At 42.2% G+C, this 20,158-nt stretch overlaps 1 protein-coding gene across 1 annotated transcript in view; it reads left to right on the top strand.

Annotated features, from left to right (window-relative positions):
- The window catches only part of Fer1l6 (fer-1 like family member 6), a 125,983-nt gene that overhangs the window by 12,062 nt on the left and 93,763 nt on the right, over window positions 1-20,158 (top strand). The window contains exons 6-13 of the mRNA XM_042673094.1: window positions 1,526-1,604; window positions 2,748-2,904; window positions 4,440-4,626; window positions 6,652-6,844; window positions 8,983-9,335; window positions 12,991-13,099; window positions 16,818-16,998; window positions 19,194-19,314. Of these exons, the coding sequence (XP_042529028.1) occupies window positions 1,526-1,604; window positions 2,748-2,904; window positions 4,440-4,626; window positions 6,652-6,844; window positions 8,983-9,335; window positions 12,991-13,099; window positions 16,818-16,998; window positions 19,194-19,314 (1,380 nt within the window). The remainder of the gene's footprint in view (window positions 1-1,525; window positions 1,605-2,747; window positions 2,905-4,439; window positions 4,627-6,651; window positions 6,845-8,982; window positions 9,336-12,990; window positions 13,100-16,817; window positions 16,999-19,193; window positions 19,315-20,158) is intronic.

The raw sequence follows: 20,158 nt of genomic DNA, 5'->3' as shown, positions 1-20,158 counted from the left end.
GTGGGTGACAGAGGGAGGGTTTAGTACATGGCCTTAAATAGCTCCTTTATATGAGCCAAGCTGTCCTTACTTCCCCTCTGTTCTCTAATACTGTTGGGAAATTTGGGCCAGAGAGAGAGAGGGAGAGAGAGAGAGAGAGGAGAAGGGCTGTACTGTCTTGAGGTCAGTTGAGTTTATCTTTTCTCACTGCCTCTGCCACACAATCCTTCCATTCATCCACCATTGGATGAGAGTCCTAATTCCCGTGATGTACACTGAGCATCTATTATGAACAAAGCCATAGGGTGAGTAGGAGATCAAAGAACCCATAGCTTTATAGTTAGAAGGCAGCTTAGAGGCTACCTAGTCTGTCTTCTAGCCCACACAGCAGTGCTTCTCTACCTATCCATGATGTGGAGTTCCCAGGCATGACAATTATCTCCAGTGTTGGGAGGAAGGTCACTACCTCTAGAAATCCTACTCCCTGGGTGAGAAATTCTGACTGTCATTAAAACCTGTTTCTATATTGAGCTGAAATCTTCTGTTATTTGAAAGCCACACGGAAGGACCTGACCCTCTTTCCTGGAGGCAGAATTGCCAAGATCTGAGGGCGTCTGAGTTACCATTCCTCTTATGCTACACACCCCTCCACCCCTCCTGTTCTCTTTTCTGGATTTAAAGATCAAACTACTGCTGCTTCTCCAGCTATTTCTCAAACAAGGCAACTTACAGATTAGCAACAGACAGCTCTGCCACCTTCTCTGGGATTTCCTCTAGCTGGAGCACAGTGGGTCACAGGCCTGTGGCTCCAGCTGTGTAGGAGATGGAAATAGGAGGATCATGGTTCAATACCAGCCCAAAGTTAGAGACCTTATTTGAAAAACAACAACTACAACAAAAAAAAGGATTGGAGATATAATTCAAGTGGTAGATGCTTGCCTAGTGAAGTGTGAGGCCCTCAGTTTGAACTGTAGTACTGAAGGAATAAGTAGTACATAAGCAAACAGACTGACTGCTGTTACCAGGCTGGGAACTCTGGGGACTGGTGGTGGCTACCTCCCTTGTTCTATTAGACATCTCCAACATCTCAAGGCAATCTGTGGTATTTCTCTATTGGAGTCGTGAGCACAGTGGTCTGCAAGTTTAGGCAAGGGAGGTTCATTTGGGGAGATCAGGGAAGACTGATTGGAGGAGGTGACATTTGCTTTAGAAACTGAAGGTGAGTAGGGTTTCAGCAGGGATAGGTGGGTATTGGAGGGTGGCTTATACTGAGTTCGTATTGTTTAGAGGAACCCTCAGGCAGCGAGTGTCCGACGTCCTTCAATAGAGGACTGGTTGAGAATCTGCTAGGGGGAAAGGAGGAGGAAGTACAGGTGGGATATTCCTGAAGGTCTTTTATGACTGTATGATTTAATGACCAAACCCCACTGCCCTCTGGACAAGGCCAAAGCCAGATAAGGGTGAAGATGACTCATGAGCCCCTCCCATTTCACAAACTTGTCCTCACAGAAAAATGAGCTGGACTCGCTGCTCTGTCTCTCCTCAGGTCTTCCACCACAAGCTAATAGGAAGCATATTGATTGGCTCATTTAAAGTAGACCTGGGCACCGTGTACAACCAACCCGGTAAGAAGGCAGCCCCTGCCCATCCCGTGCTCTTACTCTCCTTTGGTTTATGGCACCCAGAGTTCCCTCATTCATCTTCACCCACTTAGCCATTCATTCAGTAATTATATGAGGCTGGAAGAGACAGGGCTCTTGTCCTCAAGTTTGACAAGCTAGTGATAGAATTATCTTCCATGTCCACTTCTGAGCACTTTCCTTCTCATTGCAAATTCTGTCGAATTCGGTGTATAAGGCCTGAGCAGGACAGGCAACAGAAGAGAGAGCCTAACCAATGGATGTCAGAGTCAGAAGGCTTGAATTCAAATTCAACCCTATGCAAATTCCAAGCTTTGCATCTTCAGATAAAAGATTTGACTTCTCTGTGCCTATTTCCTTATCTGTAGAAATGAGAATAAGTGAATATTTTCTCCATAAGGCTTTTGGAGAGTTAAGTGAATAGGTACACAAACAGGGCTTAGTGTGTTCATATCAAGGATTGACACGGTATTTATTATCATCCTTGATTTATAAGAATATGAAACTTAGACTAGGCAAGGTCAAGGGCTAATAAGTAACAAAACTGACAACAAAAACAGAACTTTTCATGGACGTCTCCCACTCTTTCAACTCAGGTTACCCCAGTAGCCCACACAGTGGGGTCATAACTGAGCTGTGACTATGTGTTAAATGGGAGCCCATGGAACAGGAAGCTGGTGGTCCCTGGTAGACGAGCCAGGGACTGCCTAGCCTCCTTTCAGCATTTGCTGTCATATAGAAATGAGCCTAGTCATGCTGGATCTAAGAGTGTTTTAGAGATCGCTGAAAGTCTAGACACTGGAAGCCATTTTGGCTCACAGGATAAGCCAAACAAGATCTAGGAGACCCATTTATGGCCTGCGATCAAATAGCACATGGCTTCTCTATTCAGTTCACGTCCTCCTTTCTGTCAAAGCTAGAGTCCTTTCTCATTGATCCTCTAGGTGGAAAGTATTCCAGATACCATGGTAAAGAGATAGAATGGGGGTGGGGAGCAAAGGAGAAGGGGAAGGGAGAGGAGTAACAGATAGCAGCAGTGGGAGGGGCATGGAGCCTTGGGGTGTGGGAAGAATAGCGGAACGTCGGTCCATCTGTGGATGACAGGAGCTGTCATGGTGCTTTTTGCAGGTCATCAGTTCTGTGACAAGTGGGCACTGCTCACAGACCCCAGTGACATCAGGACTGGCACCAAGGGCTACCTGAAGTGTGACATCAGTGTGACTGGGAAAGGCGACATCTTGAACACTAACCCCAAAACCTCCGATGCTGAGGAGCAGATAGAAAAGTGAGACAGGTCCATTCAGGGCCTTGCAAAGGAAATGATACATCTCTTTGTGTGTCTCTTGTTCCATGCCCCACCCCTTCCTTACCAGTCCAGGAGAACTTTCACCGTCACTCTTGTCCACCTGGGATTATTGTGCACTGTCAGAGACACCAGGCTGTGTCTTCTCGTTGGTGTGCTTTGCCTTTGGGAGCTCAGCTTCTAGGCCAAGAACAGTCTGGGTTCCTGTAGCCATCCATTGTAGAAGAGCTTTTCTTTTTTGTTGTTAGTGGTGGTTCCCCCCCCTCCCCTCTTGGTTGTGGGGCTTGAACTCAGGGCCTAGGCACTGTCCCTGAGCTTTTTCACTCAATGCTAATGGTTTACCACTTGAGCCACAGCTCCACTTCTGGTTTTCTGGTGGTTAATTGGAGACAAGAGTCTCATGAACTTTCCTGCCCAAAGTGGCTAAACACTGTGATCCTCACATCTCAGCCTCCTGAGTAGCTAGGATTACAGGCATGAGCCACCTGTACCCATCTGACTAGAAGAGCTGATCTTTTCTTTCTCTCTCTCTCCTTTCTTTCTTTCCTTCCTTCCTTCCTCCTTCCTTCCTTCCTTCCTTCCTTCCTTCCTTCCTTCCTTCCTTTCTTTCTTTCTTTCTTTCTTTCTTTCTTTCTTTCTTTCTTTCTTTCTTTCTTTCTTTCTTTCTTTCTTTCTTTCTTTCTTTCTTTCTTTCTTTCTTTCTTTCTTTCTTTCTTTCTTTCTTGTCAGTTGTGGGGCCTGACCTCTGGGCCTGGGCACACTGTCCCTGAGCACTTCAGCTCAAGGCTAGCACTCTACCACTTGAGCCACAGCACCACTTACAGCTTTTTCTGCTTATATGCTGCTGAGGAATGGAACCCAGGGCCTCATGAATGCAAGGCAAGCACTCTACCACTGAACCACCTTCCCAGTCCCCGCCCTTTGCCCCCTCTCCCCCCGCTCTTTTTATAAGCATATTCTCTTATTTATTTCTTTTTTTAAAAAGCTGTAAAGGTGACGTACAGAGGGTTACATTCCATAAGGCAGGTAATGAGTACATTTCCTTGTGAACATTGGCACCCTCTCCCTCATTCTCTCAGTTTTCCCCCTTCTGATTTCCCTCCCCCCCCAAAGTTGTATAGTTCCTTTCCAACATAATATCTAGTGAGTTTCCCGCTGAATTGGTTTGCCCTTTGTCCCCCCATTTCTGTGCTTCCCCTTCCCCTCCCCAAATCAGATCAACTTATATACAAGACAAAGGGTACAGAAATCCAAAATAAGTTTGTGACATGGGAAGACTGAAAAGCATAGAGCAGGGGTCTGTTCAAATGCTATCATTTTAGGACCTGAATGAATTTACATTCACTCTATTCATGTCCTTTAGTATCATTTACACGAGAAAGAAATGTCCCTTTAGTGATGAATCCCAGTCTTTTGCTTTTCCTTTCTGCCCCCACCCCCCTCAAAGGCTTCTACCCTTTCTCTTTAGTTTTAGCATTGAGCGCTTTGCATTGTCTTGTTTCTTTTTGCTCTCTCAGGAACCTTCTGATACCCCAAGGGTTTCCATCAGAGAGACCCTGGGCCAGATTCTATGTGAGACTCTACAAAGCGGAAGGGTTGCCCAAAATGAACTCCAGCATCATGGCGAATGTCACTAAGGCATTTGTGGGCGACAGTAAGGACCTCGTGGACCCCTTTGTGGAAGTCTCCTTTGCTGGGCAAATGGTAAGGAACTCTTGTCACCAGTAATAAAACCCTGGGCCAGAGTCCTGCTCTATATCTAGGAATTTCTCTTTTTACATTTTGTCATACTGGGGGTTTGAACCTTGGACCTCACAATCCCTAGCAGGCGCAGTAGCACTGAGCCACACTTCCATCCCTCTTTTGTACTGGTTATATTTAGAATAGTCTTGCTTCTGGTCCTGGGGTCACCCCTAAGTCACTACCCAGCTACTCTAGGCTTCTTGTTTGAGCTAGGATGAAAGGCACAAACCACCTTGTTCAACTTTCCTCCATGGAAATGAAGTCTTGTGGACTTTTCTAGCCAGGCAGGTCTAGAACCTTGATCCTCCTAATTCCAACTTCCCACATAGCTTAGGATGATAGGTGCATGCCACTATACTAAGTTATGGGTATAGAAAGGGTCTTGTGATGTTTTCTTTCTTGTCTTCTTCCAGATCTCAGCTTCCCAAGTAGCTAGGGTTATAGGTCTGAACCACCCATGCATGGTTTTTATTCAGGACATATTTTAATCCAATGAAACTAAGTTGACATAAAAATGAATCAGTAACTTGAAAGAAAGCATCTCACCAGAAGACAAGGAGTCAGGTGAAAGGAAAGTAGGAGAGGTTTGATTATACTCACTCATTCTTCACTGGAGATACTGAGAAGCAGCTAAAAATGGATTTTGGCTTATGAGCCAGGCAGACAGACATCCTTTTTACCTCTGGCTACTTCTTTGAGCCCTTACCCAGTCTGGTAGAGTTAGCACCACCTCCCAATCTGTTTCAAAATGTGCCAGGTCGTCCTTGTCCTACTTATCAGCCTGGACATTTCTTTTCCTTACTCAGAAGCCATTGGATGTATCAGGGCTTGGTACTTGCTTAGAGCTTGGTCCTGGCTGGCTGAACTTGGAAGCTTTTTTAAAAAAAAATTCTATTGTGAAGGTGATTACAAAGAAGTTATAGTTACGTAAGTCAGGTAATGAGTACGTTTCTTTTTGAACACTGTCGCCTCTTCCCTTGTTTTCTCCCAGTTTTTTCCCTCCTAACCCTCCTCCCCCACAAGTTGTATAGTTCATTTTCAACAGTGTTCAGTGAGTATCACTGCTGCTTTAGTTCACACCTTATCTCACCGTTTCTGTGCTTCCATTTACCCTCCCCCAAACCGATAAACTTACATAAAAGACAGAAGGTACAGAAATTTTTAAAAAACAGCCACAAAAGAGGAAAAACAGGGGGGAAAACCCAAAAAGTAAAATTTCTTGGAGTTCATTTTAATAAGTATCATTTTATATGATCTTATGCATATAGCTATGAACCCTTGTGATCCTCTCCTAAGAATATCCTCCTTTGGTCTCCCTTTGTGAATGTTTAGAGTCCTGTTTGGTTTATCATGTCTAATAGTAATTTTTTGTCTTTACTATCCATTGTGTTTACTTGTTGATTTAGAGGCACATTCTAATTATTACAAATGAGGGAAACAATGCAACCTAGGTTTCTTTGGGTCTGGCTTACTTCACTTACCAACATGGCGTCTATTCCATCAAAATATATACCTATCCTGGCTCCCTCCACCCTTTTGTGAGGGATAGGTGTTAGTAGAAAATGCTGGAATAGTTTTTGCTTTTGGTTGGCCTTGGAGGTCATACAGGTCCTTGCCTGGACATTGAGATCCAAGCTGAAACAGTAATTTGCCCAAGGCACACAGGGCCAGATATATTTGCTGCAGTCTTCAAGTTGTGTAGAAGACCTCTTGTTCATAGCATGGGTGTTCGTTACTTAACTCCAATGTACTGATTACAACGTTTTGAGGACAGTGACTCACCCTTGTCCCAGGTGCCCCCATAACACTTATCACAGTATCTCACTAGTAATGTTCATGGGGTGCAATTGATTTCCATTGATGTCAGGGTGAAAGAGGCTCATTACATTTAGCAACTTAGTTATATTTCTGGATGGTTCGAAGAATAATTATTTTTTACATAATAACTTTCTTTCATAGCATATATTCTTCTGGTTGTGTTTTTAGGGGAGAACCACAGTGCAGAAAAACTGTGCCGATCCTGTATGGAATGAACAGATAGTCTTCAAGGAAATGTTTCCTCCCTTGTGTCGGAGGGTGAAAATTCAGGTGTGGGACGAAGGCAGCATGAATGATGTCGCACTGGCAACCCACTTCATTGACCTGAAGAAAATCTCTAATGAGCAGGATGGAGATAAAGGTAGACTCTCAATATCCCACTTGGAAAAGAGTCTCACCATGATGGCTTTAGTGTCCTCCTCATTAAGGATTACAACATGCTTGTGTTGGTCTCATCTGTGTCTCTGTGGTCTGTGGTCTGGCTTGCTTCCACAGTGGATGGAGCCAGGATCTGTGAGGCAGGGGATGTGATCACTGCTCTTCATTGAAAAATGAGCTTGGATTAAGTCAGATATTGGTAAACAAAGGTCCATAGGCAAAATCCAGCCTGCTACGTGTTTTGGTATGGATCACTGGCTATGATAGATTTTGAGTAAGTGTCCCGCCCCCCAAAAGTTATGTCCCCAACCACTAATTGGAGCCTAAGAGCATCAGGGTGACAGTGAACAAGCAAAGAGCCCTAGCTAGACCACTGAGTCAGCAGGATGAGGGCAAGGAAAGTGATCCCACTTAGTATATAGCTCTTTATTTTTAAAGCCCCAATTAATAAATGGTAATTCTCTAACTCAGTAAGTCCACCTTCTTGAACTTCCCAGGCAGTCTTTCTCTATGCTAATTAATACATTTACTTATTTAAATACACAAATTACACTTATATATATGCATGTACAAGCATGAACACTCAAGAATACACATGTATATCATAAATATATCATAAATATCATCATATAGATATGGAGTTAGTATAATTATTCTCAGATGAAGGTTTTTTTTCCTCAGATGAAGGTTTGCCAAGAATAGAGATTTAAGCATTTTTTATGCCACCCACAGGGACATGCCAAAGCTGGGATTTGAACCCAGGCAGTCAGTGTTCAGGACTACTGTGCTATACTTCTTGGCAGAAAGAATATTATATTACCAAAAGGATGGTATCACAAACACTGAATTTTCTAGGATGCTCCATACTGAGAAGAGAAAAATAGGAGTAAGTTATCATCTCCAGGTTTTTTCAGATCGATGTTTAGAACATGTCTCAGAACATTCATTTTCTCCATCCCTGATTCCTTACCCTGCTCCAAGCTACAGCATCTTCAGTATTGATGACGAAGTGGACAAGAAGCCAGTTTCCTCATATTCATTCTTATGACCCCTCACATAGCAACAGAATGGTCTTGAGAGATGTAATTATATCACAGCTTCACTTAAACAGCCTTAAAGTAGTGCCATAGATTTTAGGGAAAGACTAAAATCATTGTGAAAATCCCCAAATCCTTCTGCCTCTCAGTCTCTAGTCTCTAGTTCCATGTTCCTTTCTATGGCCGTCTCTGCCCAGTCATGATCTCTCTGTCTGTCTCTGCCTCTCTGTCTGTGTCTCTGTCTCTCTGACTGGCTATGTCTACTCTATGCTACATCAGTCTGTTATTTGTTCTTTTAGCACAAGATGTATCCCCTTGTTGGTGTATACAATGTAAATATTTATTCATTGTTTCTATCTATGGGTTCTCTCCTGAACTCTATGGTTAATGTCTAGCATGGTTAGATATTGAGTCATGTTAGGAGCTATCAAATGAATATTTGATGAGCAAATGAAGCCAGAGAGGTACACACTGGTCTTTATAATGCCACTACAAATGGGAAAAAGTGGAGACATACATAGAAAAAAGAACTTGGAGAAAACTAAGCAAGAGTTTGTCTTTTGGTGACAGTTATTCTTAGACATATTTTCTTTGCCTTTTCTGTATATTCTAGGTTTTTATTATTAATTTGTTTCATTGTTTTACATTTTTAAAATTATCTTTAAGTAGTTGCACAAAGGAGTTGCCATTTAACAAAGCAGTTGAGGAATACATTTTGATCCATGTCACCCCTTTCAACTTTCTTGTCCATTCCTCCCTTACCTACCCCTTCCCTCACTCTTCTTAATGGCGAGCATTTCTTCATGTGTCTACCGGCTATCTTTGCTTCTAAGAAGACTCTCTTTAGCTCATTAGCCCATTTATCAGTTGTTGATTTTCTGAGGGTTTCATTTTTTGAGGGTTTCAGTTTTTTTAACTTCTCCCTATATTTTGGATATTGGACCATTATCTGATGTATAGCTAACAACAACCTTCTATTTTGTAGGTTTACTTTTTAGCTTGTTCTATGGCTAAAACTTTCCTAAAGCAAACACGTGATAAAGTAGAAACAATAGTCACAAAACCAACCTTTCTGATTACCTAGGCTTTCTCCCCACCTTTGGCCCGGCCTGGATTAACCTGTACGGCTCTCCCAGGAACCACAGTCTGATGGACGACTTCCAGGAATTGAATGAAGGCTTTGGGGAAGGTGTGTCCTTCAGGGGCAGAATCCTGGTAGAAATTGCTGTAGAAATCCTCTCAGGAGGGGCCCAGGAGTCTAAATTCTCCAGGACCTTGAAGGAGTTGAAGTTATCTTCTAAGAACAAAGACTCAAAATCTTCCAAAGGCCCCGGTAAGGACAAGGCTGACAAAACCAATGATGGGAAACCCCAGCAGGCTTCAGACAAGACACATTCAACCGAAGTGGAGGTGGAATCTTTCGATGTAGCTCCTGAGGTAGGTCTGCACACTGCTTCTCAGAACTTGACCTGATGGGAGCTCAGGGCAGAGACAGCGTCTGCCATAGGCTCCTGACGGTGTGTTCCTAGGTGTGTCTTATTCTCCCTGAATTGGCCCGGCCCTGTGTTCCATCCCTTCTTGCACACAGTATAGCCACTGGTTGTTGATAAATTCCTTTAGCGTCTCCCCAAGCACGAATTCTATGGGAATGCAAGGAAAAAGGCATAAAAGTGCTCTGGAGGTGTTGGAAGGGGTTATTTGTAGGGTAATTAACCAAGATTTATCAGTGCTTAATTTCGCTTAGCTGTGTTCATCTGGAGTATGCTTTGGAAGTGTGATGGCGTAGAAGAAGAGAAATAGAGTAGGTGACAAGTGGGGATATAAGAACTGGAGAAACCTATGTCCCTTCTTCAAATCTGAGAGGAAATCACAACTGTAGGAAGCATTTATCCCTGATGAAGGACATCCACACTTTCCTGGCATACTTCTGTATTATGAGCAAGAGTTCTAGAGTTCCAAGATGCACACCAACTAATCGCGTTCCCTTAGTGCTTAGCTTAGCAGTGGTGATTTTTGTACTTAAATAGTAGATTCCTGCTCTCAACCAGGCCAGTTCAACCTCTGGAAAGTCTTTTTCAAGTTAATAGGGAGGGAGATGAGGGCTGCTCTCCCAGGGCTGTGAGTTCAAATCCAATACCACAAAACAAGCTTATCTCCCTGTGTCAAATTCACAGAGAAAATAGGCAACCTGACAAACATGTTTTGTTTTTAAATTCTTTAAATACTCACTAAGCAGCTTCCTTAAACAACAACAACAAACCCAAAGGGCTAACGCCACGGAGTTTATGGTATAGAAGGAGAGGGAAGATAGGCAGAATAAATGGAACAAAACTAGAAAGTGATGAGTCCATTAGAAGGTACTAGTGATAATATTTCCTGAGATGAGTGAAGAATAATGATTAAACTGTTGGTCCCCCCCAAAAAATAAAAATAAAGATAAAAAGTAAAGCCTTGGTCCTCAAGTAAGGCAGATAGATTCCATTTGTGGCAGTCTGTCTCAGTGGTCACTGCTCAGGATGTAGAAAAGCATTGCCCCTGTTTGAAATTTGGGGCAACTGATTCATTTCTTTATATTTATTTTCTTAAAAAATTATTGTAAAGGTGATGTGCAGAGGGGTTACGGTTACCTGAGTCAGGGAATGATGATATTGCCTTTTGAATAGTGTCACCTTCTCCCTCATTCTCTCTGTTTTCCACCTCCCAACTCCCCCCCCCAACTTGTTTATATACTTATTTCTTATAATCCTTACTTCATAGTCGCTTGGTGAGAATTTAACGAATAACATATGCAGTGTTCAGAACAGAGACTCACATAATAAATGCTCAATAAATACCAGCTTTGTTTAATAACACTGGATAGTTCTCTCAATCTCTCACTAGACTCTTTCTCAATCGACTCACTCATTTCTGGGGGAGTATAATAAGAACTCGTTCCTCCTTGTGTAGTTGTGAGCAGCACATAAGATAATGTAGCCAAATTCTTAGTACTACATCTAGAACCCTGAGAGTTTAGGGAATACTAACAGTAATCGGCTTAAGGCAAGCATCCAGAAGGGAGAGCTGTTTTAATTGGGCCTTTGATGGCTTAGAACATTGATTCAAAGCTGTTGAATACTTATGATTACTACTTATGGGGTTTATATGAGTCTGTTATTTACCAGGTGTTCCCATGAATGATATAGTTTCTGTTCTCTCCTCACTGTGGGCCCTATTAATGATAGGACTTACATCACAGGTAAGGAAAGGGCCAGCCAGAGAACGGATATGCCTTGTCCCCAGTCCGCCCTGGGGGAAGTTACAACTGGGGAGTTGAGGAAAGCTGTGGTCAGCTGTAGTGGGTAACATTTCATTTTCTGGCTCCCAGGATGGCCCTTCCCTTCAATTCTTAGTAGCGTCTACACTCCTGCCAGAGAGCAAACCCAGCCTTGGGAAGGTGAATAGCTGGTTTATAGCTAGTGGGTAGAGCATGATGAAACTCAAGCATGGTGGCCCCTCCCCGCCCAATGGTTGATGAGCAGTAGAAACAGTTCCTGGGTTTTCCAGCACTACAGGGGCTCCTCAGCAGCCTCCGTTGTGATGATGTGAGGCTCCGTGGACCTCTGAGAGCCATCCTGAGAGCCATCATGCTGGGCTCGTGTTCAAATGGGGCTCTCCATCCTCGGGCTCACAATTGCTTTGTTCCCTTAGAGCCACTGCTTTTTCTGCAAGGTAGAATAAATCCAATCATAAAACCAGGAATCCCAGACCATATAAAGATCACTTATGATCTTCACTCAGAAATGTGATGGCATTTCAGGCTGGAGCAAGACTTAAATGCCTATAAAAATAACTATTCTATATCACCAAGAGTCATTGGTGAATAACTGCGTTTTAGCTTGATCTTGTCCTGTGGCCTGTCATCATCCAATCTTCCAGACTGTAGACTCCTTGACTCCATAAAGACTAATTCTGAAGATTAAACTGACTTTAACTTTCTGTGTGGCTCAGGGAAGCCCCTAGTTTCTCCAAGCTTTAGTTTATTGAGGTAGAAGGTATGGACTAGAGTAAATGAACTCTAAGGTCCATCCTAATAGAAAAACAAGATGGGTACACCCCTCCCTCCCAACAGCCCCCACAGTATGGATGCACATGATTGGTTGACTGATGGGTGCCTATGTAAGTTTGCCTAGCCCCTTCCCCTTTGATCTGACTTTGCTTAGTATGTTAGGAAGTCATCTTTGACTTTGGGTCACCAGAAACGACTTATGATTAAAAAGAAAATGCCGGGCACTATTGGCTCATATATGTAATCCTAGCTACTCAGGAGGCTGAGATCTGAGGGTCACAGTTCAAAGCCAGCCCATGCAGGAAAGTCCGTAAGACTCTTATCTCTATAAACCACCAGATAACCGGACATGACACTGTAGCTCAAGTGGTAGAGCTCAAGCCTTGAGCTGAAGAGCTGAGGGACAGTGCCCAGGCCCAGAGTTCAAGCTCCATGAATGACCACATAAATACATACATACATACATACATACATAAATAGTACTCATGAAAGTTATTGGACAACTTCAGGTTTCTATCCCCTCATTTTGATAATCTTTTAAATGAGAATGGTTCATTTTTGACCTTTCAAAGTTGTGAAGAGGAACAAACTAGATCATATATATGAGCACCCTATATAAGCCATAAAGTTATCCACACAGGTAAAAGTACAATGCTGTGACTTTCAGTATTTCATTTTTAAATTTTCTGTTTCTAAAAGCATAGTCAATGGAGGGCCATCCCTTGCCTGTATTTTATCAGGAGCATCTTAGAAAGATTCCCATATCAAATTCACCTTGAGACATGAGGAGGTGTTTTCTGTATGTTAAGGTAACAGCTGCCAAGGTTGTGCCTGCATTCTTCTATGCAAGTCGCTAAATTCAGAATGTTTTTGTTGGTTTGTGATTCCTGCCTGTCTGATAAGTAGAGAGCAATGACTGGAACAGGGACTCACATGCTTATAAATGACGGTAGACCTGGTAAACATCACTGATTTAATTTCCTGGGGAGAAAAATTTTTATTAAGCAGTTGACACAATCTTGCCAATGATTGTTTTACTCTTTGTAGATAATACCAGAAAAATATGAAGAATTTTTACTCTTTGGAGCCTTTTTTGAGGCTACCATGATTGACCGGAAGATTGGAGACAAGCCCATTAGCTTTGAAGTTTCTATCGGTAAGTACAATGCTTGGCAACTACCTCTTTTTTTAATAACCTATTCGGGGCTCTACATGAGATGATGCTACTGACAATATATTGGGGACAGAGAGGTTAGCAGTATAGAAATAGATTCGCAGAGACCTGGGCTAGTCAGCCGGGTTCTATCACTCCAGGTTCTCTTGATTTTCCCATGTCTTTGTTTCTTTTTGTTGTTGTTGTTGTTTTTGTTTCTTTTTTGTTTTAAGTTTTTTTTAATTGTGAAAATACAGAGAAGTTACAATTACATGAGCAAGGTAATGAGTACATTTCTTATCAAGCATTGTTGCCTCCTCCTTTGTTTCCCCTTCCCATCCCTGTCCTCCCATCTCCCCAACCCCTGCCAAAGTTGTAAAGTTCATTTTCAACATAACGCCTTGTACATCTCATTGTTGCAATGGGTCCACCTGTGTCCCTATTTAAACAATTTGTTTTTTCCCTTCCCCTCCACAAATTATACCAACATCAAATACAGTGAAAACAGGGGTTATACAGTGGGGAAGAGACATACAAAACAACAAAGAAATCATCTTATAAATATGTTAGAAACAAGAGCAAGCAAGAAAAACAATTAGAGTCCTTATCTTGGGGTTCATTTTGCAAAACATCAACTTATCTGACCATTTCTGCTTGTCTCACACATATACTAGTTATTGCAAATAAGGGAAACCGTGGGACCTATGTTTCTTTGGGCCTGGCTTACTTCACGTAATATAATTGTTTCCAAGCCTTTCCATTTCCTACAAATGGGGAAATGTCCTTCTTTCTGATGGAGGCATAGAATTCCATTATGTATATATACCACATTTTCTTGATCCATTCATCTACTGAGGGGCATCTGGGTTGGTTCCATATCTTAGCTATGGTAAACAATGCTGCAATAAGCATAGTTGTGCTGGTAGCTTTAGTATGGTCTTGTTTGTGATCATTTGGGTATATGCCCCAAAGTGGGATTGCTGGGTCATAGGGGAACTCTATGTGGAGTCTTTTGAGGAACCTCCATACTGCTTTCCAAAGTGGTTGAACAAGTTTACACTCCCACCAACAACGCAATAAGGTTCCCTTTTGTCCACATCCCCTCCAGCATCTGTTAGTAGAGTTCTTGATTATAGCCATTGTAACTGGGGTGAGATGGAATCTCAATGTTGTTTTGATTTACATTTCTTTTATGGCTAGGGAGGTTGAGCATTTCTTCATGTGTCTATTAGCCATCCTTCTTTCCTCTTCAGAGAAGTTTCTCTTTAAGTCTTTAGCCCACTTATTTATTGAGCAGTTGTTTCTTTGAGGATTTGTTTTTGGGGGATTTAATTTTTTGAGTTCCAAGTATATTTTAGATATGAGACCTTTGTTCGTTGAATGGCTAGTAAAGATCTTTTCCCAATCCTTGGGCTTTCTGTTGATCTTGCTAGCTATGTCCTTTGCCATGTAGAAGCTCTGTAATATCATACAATCCCATTTGTCCAACCTTTCTTTGATTTGTTGTGTTTCCGGGTCTCTATGAAGAAAATTTCAGCCTGTGCCAAGGAGACCTAAGGTTTCTCCTATTCCATCCTGTAATGTTTTCAGAGTGTCTGCTTTGACTCCAAGGTCTTTGATCCATTTGGAGTTGATTCTGGTGCAGGGTGATATATAAGGGTCTAGCTTTAGTTTGCTACAAGTGGTTAACCAGTTTTGCCAGCACCATTTACTAAAGAGGCTGTCTTTCTTCCGTTCTATTTTTTTAGCTCCCTTTTTGAAGATTAGATGGCTATAGGTCTGTGGGTTCATTTCTGGGTTTTCAATTCTATTCCATTGGTCCTGACGTCTGTTCTTGTGCCAGTACCTAGTTGTTTTGATTACTATGGCTTTGTAGTAGAGTTTGAAATTTGGTATTGATATTTCTCCAGCACTGTTCTTTCTGTTAAGGATCGTTTTTGGTATTCAGGGTCTTTTATTGTTCCATATGAATTTTTGGATTGCCTTATCTTTATTTATAAAGTAGCAATAATAATTACTCCTCACAGAGTTAATGAATCAAAATAGAAAGCATGACACATCCAATTGATGCTACTATTGGAATTAATAATATTATATACTATATTATATCAGATATTATAATATTATGATATAGGATATGATATAGTATATAATAACAATAATATATTACCTAATTATATTATTATAGTATATTATGTAAAACACAAATATATACAATAATATAACATATATTATATACTATATTCATCTATAATAGATACATATATGTATATATACATATATAATGTATAATAATATGTAACATATTATTATATAATAATTAATATATATAACATATAATATATATATTCCACCTAAGAGCATGCTACTCAAGAAAGGCTTGCTTCACATCCAGGCAGCTTTTGTCACAGGGCAGAAAGAGGAGAAGATAGGATATAGTCTTTATGAGCCAAACAGCACACATAGCACCCATATCTGTGCGTTCACAGGTTGAAGATCTCCTTTGGGAACACAGATCCTCATAGGGAAGGCAGAGAGATCGGAAGGGGTAGCTCTGAGAGGACAGGCTTGGCATAGGGCTGTGAGGAGCTGAGGAGCACCAGCTGGTGAACGTTAGAACGAAGGCTTAAACAAGGACTACCAACACTAAGTCTCCTCTTCTTTCTAGGAAGCCACTGTGCTTTGGGGACAGGTGAGTAGGGAAGGAATTAGAATAGGATTCTTGTGGTCACCAGACTCTCGACTCACCAAATATATACCAAGACTGTGCCATAATCAATTCAAAAGAGATGGTTTCCATTCTCCAGACATTGACAAACACGGAAGTGCAGCATTCCTTGAAAACAAGATGGTAGAGGAACAATAGAAGGAGCATGTGATATGTGGGATGTGTTTAACATCTCTGACACAAAGCATGGGGGGGTGGTTTGCAGCATGTAGAAATGCAGAGCAGTGGCTTAAAGCCGGTCTGTAGAGGGGAAGATGGGGTCAGGGTAGGAGATGAGCCATGGAGAAGAACTCAGAAAGGCTTCCCAAGTTAAGGGAGCTGGGTGATCACAAACTTGGAATTCTAGATCTTTCCTGATACCAACAAAAGCAACCAGGTCTGTACTATGGCTCACTCTGGGGCTTTTTCCAAAAGTACTTAATACTTACCATAGTCTTTTTAAACAGTTGAAATCAGACTGAAAAATGGCACAAAGATGATGGCAGGGGTGTGTTTATGCAAAGATACTTGGAGGATATAAGATCCCCTGTTTGCTTTATTTGGTATCTCCTCTCCTCCCTTACTGTTTAAAACATGACATAGTCTTTGTAGACTTTCATAAGAAGTCTTTTCTTCTAGAAGAATCCATTTTTATGAGGTAAGAAAGGATCCTGAATGATCCCTTAGCAAACATCTCTATGTAAAAATCTGACAGGATAGATGGTAAGATGTTAAAATGGTTATTTTGTTAAAATGGTTATTTTACAGCAGAAAGTCTTCTCCTCTTGATTGTGTTTTCAACATTTTAAATTTAATTTGTGTTTTCTTTAACTGTTGCCTTTAAGTAGTGTCCATAGGGATGCTATTGTCATGTCTGTTTCTTTATTCTCATCATTGCGTCTTCTCTTCTCCATCCTGAGATTTGATTTCCTGTAGGTGGAGGACATGGCCTTGGATCCCTCAGGCATCCCTTGGTAACACCTGGCCCCTCTCCCCTTGTTCCTGCCTTTGCAGGGAATTTTGGGAACCTGATTGATGGTGGGTCCCACCATGGGAGTAAGAAGAGGTCAGCTGAGTCTGCTGAAGAAGGGAGCGTTCCTTTGCTGCACGAAGAAGGGGATGTGGCCCAGGACATTGCCCTGTCCGTGGCTTCCACCACTCACCCAGAGAAGCCGCTGGTGACAGAGGGGAACAGGTAGGGGACACTGCCAGAAAGACACAGCCAAGGTTTCTGATGGAGGGATTCTGCCTGATGGTAGAAATGGTTACATTCTGTCCTTCCCTAAAATCAGAAACATAATTGTGTGTGTGTGTGTGTGTGTGTGTGTGTGTGTGTGTGTGTGTGTGTGTTATGGGAGCAAGATGCAAACAGGAGTAACACAGTCAGTACCTACTCTACTAAGTAACTGACCCAATGACTCTCCTGAGCTGCACCACTTCATTGCTGCCTGTGGCTTTTAGCATTGATTTTAGAGCCCAGAGCTCGTGGATTCAGTCCCAACCTACTTCTTCACCATCATCTCCAGTCTCCAAACACTACCTTCCTCTGGTCACACACCGCCCCTGGAAGGTCTGCAATTGTATCCTGCTGTTTGTTGTGTCTGACTTTTTGAACACCCTCCTCCATCTGATTGGCAACAAGCTCCTCTTCAGCCGATGGATCCCCTTAGCCTTTGAGAATCAGCTCCAATTTCTTTCAGCCTTCCAGGACCTTCTGTGTTTATCTTCAGTGATTGACTGGAGATGTGTGTACTGGGCTGTCTACCCTGCAAGCCTGTGAACGTTTTGAGGGCAGAACCTATACCGTTGCCATTTTATCTACGTGGCATGCAGAAGGAGCTTCTGTGTTTTTGGATGAGTTGAAGAGTTGCTGTGACTGGGCTGGTTACAGGGTTTTGTGGGAGCAGAGAAAAGTGGTAGATGGCTATCTTGCTGGAGAGGAGATAAAGGGTTTGAAAAGATCACAAGGAAGGAAGATGATATCCTATAAAGAAAAAGAAGAGACTTAAAAAACAGAGGGAGAGTATCTGGAACAAAATAGAGGGGATTAAAAAATAACCTTAGCTATTTTCCTCTACTCAGTTTTGAGAATTCTGTATTTTCTGAACCCTGTCCCTTCTATGGACCCCATTCTTCCCATCCATGGGTCACCTTTTAGGTTTCTTTTAGCATCCTGCCAGCCAAACTTGTTTTGCCATCTGCCTTCAGATATACCAATAAAAGAACAACTATTTTTTTACAGCTATAGTTCTCTTTAGCTTTTTGGAGATGGAAACAAAGCTTATTCTCTCTCTCTTTTTCTCTCTCTCTCTCTCTCTCTCTCTCTCTCTCTGTGTTTCTGCTCTCTCTTGTATCTGTGTGTGTTTCTGTCTGTCTGTCTTCTGTCCCCTTTGTCCTTCCACTACAGGGTAACTCTGAACACGGGGCACACTGACAGTACTACCTGCCCTGCCACACTCTCCAAACACTTTGCTTCAGCCTCTGTTCCACAGTTCTCTTTATGTAGACCTGAGTATCTGTGAGAATTTTACAAAGCAGTTGGGGGAAACCTAGTCAAGAAAATGATTGTCAAAACACAGGGAACGTCTAAACTTTTGCTTCATCTCTCCCATACTATCTGCCTTTATGCCTATTCTTTCCTTCTCTGATCAGAAGTTAGACATTAATTTATTCTTTCATGTCTTCCACCTCACCTCACTGACTGTCTCTTTCTCATCAGAGTTTTAAGTGTCCCCACTTGCCACTCTCAACCATCCCCCGAGGCTCCACATTATCCCTTTTTAGCTACTTTGCTGTCCCCTAGTTCCTTCTTAGTCAAGAAATTCATTCATATTATTAGACCAAAGCGTGGCAATTACATACTGGGTGATAGAAGGATGGATGGATAGATGGATGGATGGATGGCTGAAAGGAGGGAGAGAGGAAGGGAAGGATGGAGGAAAGGGAGGAATAAAGGAAGGAAGGAAAATGCTAAGCCATAGAACTTCAAAATTTAGTTTGAGATGCAGGCCTTTATCCTCATTAATAATATTATGAGCTTAAATTTACACCTAGCATTCAGACACTAAAAAATAAGTAAATCTCTATTTTCCTTCCCTCAGTTTAACGCCTATTTGAAGAAGGCTTTCCTGGTGATGAGTCCTACCCTCTGGTGATCATTTCTAAGCCTAGGTGTAATGGCAGTGTTAATGCTTCTCATTATAGATGCATGACTCCTTATTGCTCATGGCTCATGGTTTCCCAATTACAGACTAAGGAGTGTTAACAGTGGGATAGTCTGGTCCCCATCCTCTCCCGCCCCACCAGAACATAGAGGACATGAACCTGTGGTTGGGATTGCCTACAAATATGGATTTCCAACTGACTTCCTGACCTACTGTGCTTTCACAGGAATTACAACTATCTACCATTTGAGGCCAAGAAGCCCTGCGTGTCCTTCATCAGCACCTGGGGAGACCAGACTTTCAGGCTGCACTGGTCCAACATGTTGGAGAAAATGGCAGATCTCCTAGTGCGTAATTTTACACATGTGGGCTTTGCAGATTAGGACCTGTGAGGTCAGGGCAAAGAAACTTGGTTCCATCCCATTAGAGTGTCTGGATCTCTGGTTGAATACAACTGAATTAAGGCTTCTGCATTTCATGGCTTCCACTGTGTGGACCCAGAAAAAATGAGAATCCCTGGACTTTAAATCAAACTATCCACACTCGAAGCCTTTCTTCTGCTTCCTACTGGGACACGTGCTAGCAATGGGCTGATCCTCTAATCTCTAAAAGACAGGGTTGAGGATATTCTTATAAAACTAGTGTCAACTAATCCTTTCTCCCTACCCCCACAGTTTTATTGCTCACTCCACACACCGTACCAGGTGACCCATTAGATGCCATCCGGTTTCATTAGAGCACATGCTGAAGAAAGAACAAAATTCTCCCTGTTATTTGTTTTCTAAAACCCAATTGTGTAAAACTAAATATCATCTCTTTCCATGGTATCCCAGGCAGTCGGGGAGGGCTGGTTTGGGGTTACACCATGTGGGGTCCACACACTTGGTAAGGCTGCTTTTGAATCTCCTGCAGTCAGAATACATAGTTGATCTCTATGAGTCTTGAAAAAATAAATCAGAATTTTCTCTAGAGACCATAGTAGCAGCCATTAGCACTAATTTCAAATTTCCTTCACATGGTCAGGATCCCTTCTATCAGGGCTAACATGACTGATGTTAGCCCTACTGTGTTGTGGGAGATACTATAATTGTCCCATTTTACAGATGAGGAAACTGGGTATAAGTAAGTGTTAGACCTTGGATTTAAACTCAGGTTTTTTAACCAAGAACCCAAATCTTAAACCACTCCATA

Source organism: Dipodomys spectabilis, unplaced genomic scaffold (genome assembly GCF_019054845.1).
Source record: "Dipodomys spectabilis isolate Male_0828 unplaced genomic scaffold, ASM1905484v1 ptg000783l, whole genome shotgun sequence".
Taxonomy (NCBI): domain Eukaryota; kingdom Metazoa; phylum Chordata; class Mammalia; order Rodentia; family Heteromyidae; genus Dipodomys; species Dipodomys spectabilis.
The sequence above is the reverse complement of the archived record's forward strand: the minus strand, read 5'-3'. Positions and strand labels throughout refer to the sequence as shown.